At 47.4% G+C, this 12,119-nt stretch overlaps 1 protein-coding gene across 1 annotated transcript in view; it reads left to right on the forward strand.

Annotated features, from left to right (window-relative positions):
- LOC126982867 (DNA-directed RNA polymerase I subunit RPA2-like) overlaps nt 1-12,119 on the forward strand; it is a 145,642-nt gene that overhangs the window by 33,339 nt on the left and 100,184 nt on the right. Inside the window, exons 7-8 of the mRNA XM_050835139.1 lie at nt 9,133-9,285; nt 11,800-12,059. Of these exons, the coding sequence (XP_050691096.1) occupies nt 9,133-9,285; nt 11,800-12,059 (413 nt within the window). The remainder of the gene's footprint in view (nt 1-9,132; nt 9,286-11,799; nt 12,060-12,119) is intronic.

Below are 12,119 nucleotides of genomic sequence, written 5' to 3' on the forward strand. Positions count from 1 at the left end.
ATTTGCACAGGTGGTCTTGCCATTAGTGCACCTCGCCCCCCCACCACTGACTAAGGGTCGGTTTCCCCTAGTGTCGTCTCCCGCATAAATTTAAATTTCTACATAGTATTGGGGGTGGGGGTTATGAAGGTGGTGGTGGTTATGAAGGTGGTGGGGGTTATGAAGGTGGTGGGGGTTATGAAGGTGGTGGTGGTGTTGTAGGTGGTGGTGGTTATGAAGGTGGTGTTGGTGATGAAGGTGGTGGGGGTTATGAAGGTGGTGGGGGTTATGAAGGTGGTGGGGTTATGATGGTGGGGGGGGTTATGAAGGTGGTGGTGGTTATGAAGGTGGTGGTGGTTATGAAGGTGGTGGGGGTTATGAAGGTGGTGGTGGTTATGAAGGTGGTGGTGGTTATGAAGGTGGTGGGGGTTATGAAGGTGGTGGGGGTTATGAAGGTGGTGGTGGTGATGAAGGTGGTGGTGGTGATGAAGGTTATATGGAAGGTGGGGTTATGAAGGTGGTACAGGGTTATGAAGGTGGTGAGGGTTATGAAGGTGTTAGGTGGGGTTATGAAGGTGGTGGGGGTTATGAAGGTGGTGGTGGTTATGAAGGTGGTGGGGGTTATGAAGGTGGTGGTGGTGATGAAGGTGGTGGTGGTTATGAAGGTGGTGGGGGTTATGAAGGTGGTGGGGGTTATGAAGGTGGTGGGGGTTATGAAGGTGATGGGGTTATGAAGGTGGTGGGGTTATGAAGGTGATGGGGGTTATGAAGGTGGTGGGGGTTATGAAGGTGGTGGGGGTTATGAAGGTGGTGGGGGTTATGAAGGTGGTGGTGGTTATGAAGGTGGTGAGGGTTATAGAGAGTGGTGGGGGTTATGAAGGTGAGTGCAGGGTTATGAAGGTGGTGGTGGTGATGAAGGTGGTGGTGGTTATGAGGTGGTGGGGTTATGAAGGTGGGGGGGGTTCTGAAGGTGGTGGGGGTTATGAAGGTGATGGGGGTTATGAAGGTGGTGGGGTTATGAAGGTGGTTGGGGTTATGAAGGTGGTGGGGGTTATGAAGGTGGTGGGGGTTATGAAGGTGGTGGGGGTTATTAAGGTGGGGGGGGTTATGATGGTGGGGTGGGTTATGAAGGTGGTGGGGGTTATGAAGGTGGTGGGGGTTATGAAGGTGGTGGGGGTTATGAAGGTGGTGGGGGTTATGAAGGTGGTGGTGGTTATGAAGGTGGTGGGGGTTATGAAGGTGGTGTGTGGTGGTTATGAAGGTGGTGGGGGTTATGAAGGTGGTGGGGAGTTATGAAGGTGGTGGGGGTTATGAAGGTGGTGGGGGTTATGAAGGTGGTGGGGTTATGAAGGTGGTGGGGGTGATAAAGGTGGTGGGGTTATGAAGGTGGTGGTGGTTATGAAGGTGGTGGGGGTTATGAAGGTGATGGGGGTTATGAAGGTGGTGACGGTTATGAAGGTGGTGGGGAGTTATGAAGGTGGTGGGGTTATGAAGGTGGTGGGGGTTATGAGGTGGTGGGGATTGGTTATGAAGGTGGTGGGGTTATGAAGGTGGTGGGGGTTATGAAAGGTGTGGGGGGTTATGAAGGTGGTGGGGGTTATGAAGGTGGTGGGGGTTATGAAGGTGGTGGGGGTTATGAAGGTGGTGGGGGTTATGAAGGTGGTGGGGGTTATGAAGGTGGTGGGGGTTATGAAGGTGGTGGGGGTTATGAAGGTGGTGGGGTTATGAAGGTGGTGGGGTTATGAAGGTGGTGGGGGTTATGAAGGTGGTGGGGGTTATGAAGGTGGTGGTGGTGATGAAGGTGGTGGTGGTGATAAAGGTGGTGGTGGTGATGAAGGTGGTGGTGGTGATGAAGGTGGTGGGGGTTATGAAGGTGGTGGTGGTTATGAAGGTGGTGGGGGTTATGAAGGTGGTGGGGGTTATAAAGGTGGTGGGGGTTATAAAGGTGGTGGGGGTGATGAAGGTGGTGGGGGTTATGAAGGTGGTGGGGGTTATGAAGGTGGTGGTGGTGATGAAGGTGGTGGTGGTTATGAAGGTGGTGGGGGTTATGAAGGTGGTGGTGGTTATGAAGGTGGTGGGGGTTATGAAGGTGGTGGTGGTGATGAAGGTGGTGGGGGTTATGAAGGTGGTGGGGGTTATGAAGGTGGTGGGGGTGATGAAGGTGATGGCGGTTATGAAGGTGTGGGGGGTTATGAAGGTGGTGGTGGTGATGAAGGTGGTGGTGGTGATGTTGGTGGTGGGGGGTTTGATGGTGGTGGGGGTTATGAAGGTGGTGGTGGTTATGAAGGTGGTGGGGGTTATGAAGGTGGTGGTGGTAAAGTGGGTGGTGGGGTGGTGGGGGTTATGAAGGAGGTGGTGGTTATGAAGGTGGTGGGGTTATGAAGGTGGTGGTGGTTATGAAGGTGGTGGGGGTTATGAAGGTGGTGGGTGGTTATGAAGGTGGTGGGGGTTATGAAGGTGGTGGGGGGTATGCAGGTGGTGGGGGTTATGAAGGTGGTGGGGGTTATGAAGGTGGTGGTGGTTATGAAGGTGGTGGGGGTTATGAAGGTGGTGGTGGTTATGAAGGTGGTGGGGGTTATGAAGGTGGTGGGGGTTATGAAGGTGGTGGTGGTTATGAAGGTGGTGGGGGTTATGAAGCTGGTGTTGGTTATGAAGGTGGTGGGTTATGATTGTGGTGGGGTTTATGAAGGTGGTGGGGTTTATGATGGTGGTGGGGGTTATGAAGGTGGTGAGGGTTATGAAGGTGGTGAGGGTTATGAAGGTGGTGGGGGTTATGAAGGTGGTGGTGGTTATGAAGGTGGTGGGGGTTATGAAGGTGGTGGGGTTATATGAAGGTGGTGGGAGTTGTGAGAAGGTGGTGGTGGTTATGAAGGTGGTGGGGTTATGAAGGTGGTGGGGAGGTTATGACGGGGGTGGGGGTGATGAAGGTGGTGGGGGTTATGAAGGTGGTGGGGGTTATGAAGGTGGTGGTGGTTATGAAGGTGGTGAGGGTTATGAAGGTGGTGGGGGTTATGAAGGTGGTGAGGGTTATGAAGGTGGTGGTGGTTATGAAGGTGGTGAGGGTTATGAAGGTGGTGGGGGTTATGAAGGTGGTGGGGGTTATGAAGGTGGTGGGGGTTATGAAGGTGGTGGTGGTGATGAAGGTGGTGGTGGTGATGAAGACGGTGGTGGCGGTTAAGGTGGTTGTGGTGATGAAGGTGGTGGTGGTGGTGATAGTGGTAGTGGTGACGAAAGTGATGGTGGTGACGAAGCTGGTGAGCTACATACAGCTGTCTACCACCCGCACACCCTCTGCCGCCAGTGAAGAACACTACCAACGTACACAACATGTCGTTTCCCACCATTGCCCGATCACCTCTCCTGGTCTCGTGGTGACTGCGATTATTCAATGTTTTCTGCCTCACTTTTGCACCACCTTCATGCCACATCCAGCGTCATCGAAGCCTAAACCCCGGAAGAACCCGATGATGACCATAGCACAGAAGGTGGAAGTGATAGAGTCCCAACAACCTAAGATTCGGACGCCATTATTGGCCCTGTTTTCTCCGTGAGAGCGTGTGCTAGTATTTGAAAAGTGCGGCGAAAACAGGGCCAATAATGGCGTCCAAATCTTAGGTTGTCGGGACTCTGGGCCTCTTTCACAGTCACTTTGTTTGTTTTGATCGTTACCAATGGCAGCGTTCGACGCTATAGTTTTCCACGTGAAACTGGCCTATGGGGTAGTGGCGGCTGCAGAGGAAGCGAGAGGTGTTGAGAGTGTGTGGCAAGGTGCGGGGCTAGGCTAACCCCGCAGCCGCCACTACCCCATCGGCCAGTTTTACGTGGAAATACTATAGTGGCGATCACCGCCATTGGTAACGATCAAAACAAACAAAATGACTGTGAAAGCGTCCCTCTATCTATCAAGGGACTCCACAGATCACGACCCAGAAACGGGTTATGCTAAATGGAAGACGCTATTAACGTGTTTCCTGCCAGCAGACTTTTTTTTTGTTTTTTTTCTGGTAGGGGGTTTTGGGCCATGACCGCCCATATGTATTTTTCCCCTAAGGTTATTAAGTTCACCATTTGCGCATTCGCCATTTGCGCACCTTCAGACTGCCCATATGTGCGCAAATGGTGAGGTTTGACTGTATGCCGTCACATGGCTCTTGACCGAGAAAGAAGGCAAACTCTTTCCTGCCGTACACCATCAGGCATCTCACTCGACCTCCTTCACTCTCAGCTCCATTCCTTCCTCACCAGCTGAGCATCTAAACATGTGAATGAAACTATCGCATTGCTCAGATAAACTTATTGGTGGTTGCAAGCACATACATGTGTCATGTTCACACCAGCAGTGAGGTTGTTCCACCACACCACTTCTGCAATGGAAAAGGCATGCTGGTGGGTGCTGGAGTGGGCCCTTGGCACTCTCAGAAGGGAGGTGTTTGCTTACCTTTGTTTTCGTGCTGCACTCAAGCCTCTTAAGTAGCCCTCAGGTCCATCAGGTGAGGCACTTGACCCACTTGTGCCTTGTGCAGCACTGTCTGGGCAGCAACTCTCCAACGGTGCTCCAGGCTGTCCATCTGGTTCATGGCTGGTCCTGCCCATCGCTCGTGTGGTTGTTGGTGTTGGTGATATCGCTGCTGCCTCTCCCACTGCCATGGTCATTGGTGCTCGGTGCCGCTGATGAGGGCCTCTGCCCCTCCTTACACCTTGCCCAGCAGGTTGAGGTGGCAGTGGGCACTAGACATTGTGGTGAGCAGCATGTATTCCATCACTGGCCTGACTTATGCCTTTTATAGTGTTCAGACCATCATTGTCAAGGAGGTGCTTCATGCACTGCAGCAGGTCACCTTCTGGGAGGCTTTATGCACCACCCTTTCAAGGTGGGGGTTAAAGAGCAGCTGAGAGTCCACCTCCATGTCTAGGATGTCAGTGCTGGCCTGCAGAGGGATGGTGTCGTTCCCGAATCTCAGCATGCCGTGGAGTTGCCTTGCATCTTCCCGAGAACATGATATTACCATGACCTGAGTTTTGTCAGGGCAAACCTGACTTACCACCTCTCTCCCCAGGCCTTTATGTCTGCCAACTGTCTGTTGACAGACTTTATCATGTCCTGGGCTTCCTCCCCCCTATATGTTCTGGAGAGGATGCAGTCGTTGGCATAGGCACTTGCTACCGGGACGGTTTGCAGAAGGTTCTTAGGGTATATATTCCACAGGATAGGTCCCTGTGGAACGGAGGCCTCCACCGGGAAGCTGGCCAAGGTGCTTCCATTCACTGCCATGTGGAGGCTTCTACCTGACAGGTAACTGGAGAACACATGCAGCAGGTCCCCCATGATGCCCAGTTGCTTGAGCTTCGCTGTCGGACAGTGGTGCCACACACAATTGAAGGCTCCAGCTATGTCACGAGGAAGGGGTGGCTGGCATCAAGGGCGTCATGTCAGGATTGCTTTGGTGACTGCAGGTTGTTCTCCTCGAGTTAGCCTGTCAGCTGCTCCCTGATGATCCTCTCAAGTATTTTACTGATGATTGAGAGGAGTGAGGTGGGTCTGTAGTTGCCTGGCTCAGACCTAGATTTTTCTTGTGTATGGGTGTGACTGGCCTTCTTCCACTGTCTGCAGGCAAGGGGGCTGGTGAGCTCATTGTAGCTTTGCCACAATAGGTGTGGGCTCATGCCATCAGGACCTGGTGCCTCTCTGGTGTTCACACCCCTCAGATGTCTCTTGAGTGTCCTCTGAGACTAGCACATTCTCTAGTCTTGAAGCGATAAATCGAGGGAGGGGTTGGGGGCTGCTTGCCCAGTTCTTGGATTGTCACCATTTGACTAAAATGACAGGCCAGTAGGTCAATCTTTTCCAGAGTCAGCAGCCATTGAGATGTTTGTTGACAACACCAGTACCGTTAAGCAGGTACCAGTACCTCACTATACCTCTCAGACTTTCAGCTGCAAATGGCACCAGTGAAACTCATTTCTTGCTTAGAAGCCATCACTGACTTCACCTGTCTCCCTGCATTTGTGGGTTCACTACTCGTGGATTCACACATTCACGTATCTTCCCACAATGGCACAAAGGCAGCCACAAGGGAATATTCATGGGCCCATTCCAAACATTCACAGTCTATCCGCAGCCAATTCATCTTTTTCTAAGGAAAACATGATCTATACATGCATAGAGCAGCATAAAGCATCATAAATAGCATCATCCATCAGCTATACAAACCATAAACTGTTCTGTAATTTATGTAAACTTCTCACAATTATGTAGTCACTTTAAAGTTAGGTACTCACCACAAAGTGTCTGCCATTGCTTTTTTAACTTAATCATACCATGCGAATTATTTACTAATGAATGGTTTGTTCTATAAAAATTATGTAACAAGTTATGAGATGGGTAATAAAAACTGGGTCATAACTACAAACAGCTGTTCAGCTGATAACATAAACAAACAGGCAATGTTGGTGGTAGGAGGCTGGGCTGGTAATGGTACCGTCACTGGTGCTAATAGTACCAGCTATACAATACAGTACTGGTATCAGACTGCAGTACTTGTACTTGACAAATGGGTAATAATTTAGGTTGCTCGTATACACAAAATATTATAAATTGTTTCATTGAACACTTAGGGTGACCTGTACAATGGTGAGAGGATTTTGCCTAATGTGACATACCATTGCGTGTAATGTCGATTAGACTTTTTTTTTTTTTTTTTTTTTTTTTTTTTTTTTTTTTTTACGTCGTAGCCTATTGCGCCGGTAGGCTTCTTCCTGGTGGATCCTGATGGTCGGTCCAAGGCTTCTTCCTGGTGGGGCCTGATGGCAATTACAGCCCATTCTGGCGCAGGCGAGTGTTTATAGTGGCGCCATCTTGCATTGGCTCATGCTGCCCTCCCGGAGCTCATCTTTAATCCTAGAATCTAGAGTCCGGGTTGATTGGTGGTCTTCTGGACAGCTTGTGGGTAGTTTTAAGCCACTCGGGGGCAGCTGAAAAATCCCAGCTTGGTGACAACAGTCGGGAATTGAACTCGCGTCCTCCTGAACGCGGGGCCATCTTGCCATCCATTCAGCCACTGCCTACCCTGACCTAGCGGTAATGAGCTGTTCAGGGGCCATACATGAAATTAGGATGCATTTATTTTGGCCTATTTTACCTTATATTTTGTAAATGAACCACCGAATGACTGAAATAATATTTTTTTTATAAACTAAATATACTTTCATTAGTATTTAGACATGTTTCCTTGGTTAAGTACAAAATTAATTGGTATTGAGTGAGTAGGTTTACAAAAATAGTATCTGTTGAGTTCCATGCACTACACTTGATAGCTTCTTTCAGCCTGATGACAGACAGTATATCGATGGATCATAGGCGCCTTTTCATGTACGGCCTTCCATTCTCTTATGAGATAAAGGTGTGATGACTTACCAGGCCAATCTAAGGGCCATATTTTTAAACATTTCGGCGTCCAAGCACACACTTTTGGCATGGCTTTTGTAGGGGTTATGGGCCTTTCCAGGGGGTAGTTTAGTGACCCTGGTGATAGTTTGACCCTTCTTCTAAACCCTGAAACCCCCAAAATAATCTCTAGAATACGATTGATCATGTTTTCGTCCTTTGCAAATAGTTGGTGTGGGTGTTGGTAGCGTTTAAGAATACCGCACAAAGACTTGAATGTCATTGTTATTAAAGAAATCCATTGCCCTCTTTCCTCAATGGCATGAGGCACCATCTTCCATGAAATTCCCTCTTGAGAATTGAATGGATTGGCAGCAACTTCTCCCTTAACACTTAGATATGGGATTGTTGCTTCTCATGGTTGTACTTTTACAAAGGAGTTACAACTTTCCATGGCTATCATAACTGCTAAAACACCTTCATATCATGACTTTGGATGGATACCATAAATGTGGGATTGTTTCTGTCAAACCTTTTTGATCATAGCACTTGTCTTCACAATTGCCCTCGTGATGCAGAAGTAGCTCATTGGAAAACACATGTTTCCAGTCCTTCATGATCCAATCTTTGTATTATCTAGCATAGGCTAATCCCATAGCCTTTATGGCAATGGTCAGCATTGTTTTCTAGGTATGTTACATTTTGGGAGTCAAACTTCAGTTATTCATGAATAATAAGGATGTCTTTACACAGTTTGTGGTTCTCAATCTTGATGATTTTAGCAGCACCTCCGGGGTGCAGTGGTTAGCGGGAATAGCTATGAATTAAATGAAGGTTCGAATCTCTGCCTGGGCAGTTGGTGCGTAGCTCACCCAGTTGTTAGTCCTCCCTTGCGTGCTGCTCAATAAATGGGTACCTGGGGAAACCTGGGGAAGGTAAACTGTGATAAGCTGTATGTTACACTGGCCTGGTGTCCTGGGAAAAATGAGTTCTTATCCACCACAGGTTCAAAGGGCCAATGCAACAGAAATGAGCACTGGGTATCGCATATGCCCCCAACTTAATTTTTACCTCTAATGAAAAGCTCTACCATCAGAATTGTTCAAAGCAGGATGTCTGTGTTTGATAACTTATTCTCCCTCCATGAGCCCATACTCCTCTTCAAGGCAGGCTCCCAGTCTCCATTCTTAGCATGTCTGACCCAGATGGATGCTTTGTTTTGGACATTTAAAGACGTCGTCCCATTTTGGCTAGAGACTCGTCTTATTTATGGAGTGTGACAATCCTTGCTTTCTCCACTACAGACATTTTTTTCCCATAAAATAGTACAGGAAGCAGCACAGCAAGAGGTGAAGGGTCAGCCAGTGAACCTCCTTGTGTAAAGTCAGTGTGGTAGTTGATCGACCAGGCAGTTTATAAGCAGTCATCACCTTCCCTTAAGGTTGATGGTTGTTACAAGTACCTCAACCAACAGCTCCATCATGATATCATTAGTGGATGGTATTAGGACAAAACTCTGTCCTATTATCCTACTATCATATCTATTCACCCTCATCCTAATTTTATCCTTGGCCACTGAATAATGCATTTTGCACTTTCTACCTAAGTTTTCCAGTTGTAATTTTTCCCCACATCTTAGTTAATGTGTTACATGCAATTACTATGCTGATACATGTTGTACATTTTCCTTTAGTTAACAAGGTAAAGCTATATAATGTTGATAAGAATTTTACCTGACCATTCTTTTTTTTTTTTTTTTGTCAATGTAGGCAGATCAAGGCTATGCTGGGCAAACTACAAGATGAGGGCATCTACACCAGCCAGATGTGCAAGGAATACATTGGCAGATCCTTTCGTCACAGACTTGTTCAGACCCTACCAGAATGGTACACAGATGCTGATGTCTGCAACTACCTTTTGAAGTCAGTGTGTGTTTGTGTATTTACCTATTTGTATTTACCTATTTGTAGTCTACCGGGCCCGAGCTAAGCTCTAATAGTCCCATCTCCATATCTACATTTATCCAGCCTTTCCTTCATTTGTTGGACACTGTTCGCCTCCACCACTTCTTCCCACAAGCTGTTCCATGTGTTAACACTTCGATGTTGAAAACTGTACTTTTTTAAGTCACTCAAACAGGTTCCTTTATTAAGTTTCTTCCTATGTCCTCTCAGCCCCTGCATTCTCACAGTTAAGAAGAGATCATCTCTATCCACCTCATCAAACTTATTTACTAACTTATACAGCGTGATCAGATCTCCTCCCTCCCTTCTTTGTTCCAGTGTCGTCAAGTCCATCTCCTTCAATCTGTCTTCATACATCATATTCGAGGGTTCTGGGACCATTTTAGTTGCAATTCTCTGTATCCTTTCCAACTTTCTCATATCCTTCTTTTTGTGAGGCGACCACACAACTGCAGCATATTCAAGTTTTGGCCTTATCCTTGCTGTTATTATTTTCTTCATCATTTCTTTGTCCATAAAATGGAATGATACCCTTATATTTTGCATCATCCTGTAGGTTTCTCCAAACAGCTTGTTTATGTGCTTTTCTGGGGATAGTGTGTCTTGCATCATTACTCCCAAATCTTTTTGTGTGCATGTATTATAATAATAATAATAATAATAATAATAATAATAATAATAATAATAATAGGTTTATTAATGTAAGGCAGCCGTTAGGCTGAAAATATACAAATTAAAAATACAAGAAACTAATAGTAAATAGGCTACACTAGAGGGAGGGAGAGGGTGGGGGGTGGTATGGGAGCTAAAATAGACATAAGGGAGGGAGGTGGTGTGAAGGGGCACTTAGAGGGTAGAGGCGAGGTGCTAATCTCCACATGGCCCTTAGGGTATGACTGTCACTGGGCATTGTTTATCATCCGCACCATCGCGGGCACTGCGCTACGTTTGTAACGGTCGGTTCGCGGCGCTCTGAAGGGGTTGAGTTTGTTGTGGTGTCTGGTGAAGCGGGTGGGGGGGAGGCACATCGGATGGCAGGAGGTGGCGGTGGCAAGGATGGTGAAGCAGGGAGATTCCGAATTTTCTGAGGGCGTCCTGGTGCTTGTCAGAGAGCCTCGGGAGACTCAGGGTGGCCAGGGCATTGTCGTAGGTGTGGTAGTCAGGGCCTAAAATGACCCTGAATGCCCTCTTTTGAACCCTCTCAAGCTGCTGTTGTTGGGTGAGGGTAAGGGATGATGACCACGCCGGGGAGGCATACATTAGCTTTGGCAATATGAATGATGAATAAATACTGCACAGCTCAGCACCCGGTGCCCCCAACGTCCTGAGTCTACACAGCATGTACAGCTTGTAGGAGGCTGCTCTGACGGTGTTGGAGATGTGGAGCTTCCAGTTGAGCTGGTAGTCCACAGTGATGCCGAGTAGTTTGGTGGACTGGACAACCTGAAGGTGGTGTGAGCCAATAGACAGCAGCGGAGGTGGCACATCTCTCTTGGACGTGCAAACGTGCATCACCATGGTCTTGGTGTGGTTGATAGTGGCACTGTTGTCAACCGTCCATGCCTGAAGGTTGTCGAGCGACGGTTGAAGAGGTGCATAGTCAGGATCCCGGTTGTTGCGGGGGCCTTAAGTGCTGTCGTCACAACATATTTCCAGTGATGCGGTGTGTCCATGAGGCGTTGTTAATGAGCACCAAGAAGCGGACCCATGTGTGTGTGTGTGTGTGTGTGTGTGTGTGTGTGTGTGTGTGTAAGGGGGGGGGGGGGGGTCATTCACTAAGGAAACTGCAAGAGGCAAGCAAATTATCTGCAAGAGTCTTTAGATTCTACCATGATGGTTGGGTAGCGACTTGCAAGTGTGTCACTGCTGTGTTGTGTTGTGTTTATGTTACTCACAGGCCACAGCTGCACCTTCCTGTGTCAGTTGACTGAATGTAGACAGTAACAGTATTCTGTTACATCTTTCATATCCACATTAACAAGAGTTTCAGCATCATTAAAGTCATCTAAATATGTTTCTTTGTTTCATAATAAAAATATGAGCTTGTATGTGAGCATTTGTGGCAAAGGAAGTATGCTTGACAACTCTCCACTGTGGAGAGTGTATAGCTGCTTCTCATCCATGGGTTATCTCTGCTTTGTTACTCCTTCCTAATCAAAACTGACTTTTATTGTCTTTTGCTTGCAGGAAAAGCACTAAAACAGTATATTTTGTATGTTTTTAATTATTCCCTTGAGCTGACTCCCCCTACAAAAAAAGTCCCATCAATCCCAAGTCAATAAATTGCATTGAAATTACACCTCCATTTAGAGCAAATTCCATTTAATGAGAATTTCTTTGGTACCTATCTTGTATTGAGTTTAGGTTCTGCTATGTGCTCATTTAGGAATTGATATAGTCACCTTAAAAATGGATATTGATTGTTTTCATCTAATCAGCTCAAAAATTAATAGCAATAATATCAATCCACAGACACCACATACTCATCCACCTCAAGACATACAGAGAAAAATTTGATACCCTCTGTTTAATTGCTCGGAAACTATATGCTTATGTCGGAGGGGAGTGCAAGATGGAATCAGTAGATGCTGTAAGCATGCAGGAAGTTACACTGGGAGGCCACACTTGCTTACAGTACCTGAAAGAAAAGATGACAGACTTACTGGTAGCTGTTAAGTGGTTCCTGCAAATCAAAGATAAGAAGGAGGCTGGCCCATGGAATATTCATGAAGGTAAGTCAGAGAGAGAGAGAGAGAGAGAGAGAGAGAGAGAGAGAGAGAGAGAGAGAGAGA

The sequence above is a fragment of the Eriocheir sinensis genome, chromosome 52, assembly GCF_024679095.1.
Source record: "Eriocheir sinensis breed Jianghai 21 chromosome 52, ASM2467909v1, whole genome shotgun sequence".
Taxonomy (NCBI): domain Eukaryota; kingdom Metazoa; phylum Arthropoda; class Malacostraca; order Decapoda; family Varunidae; genus Eriocheir; species Eriocheir sinensis.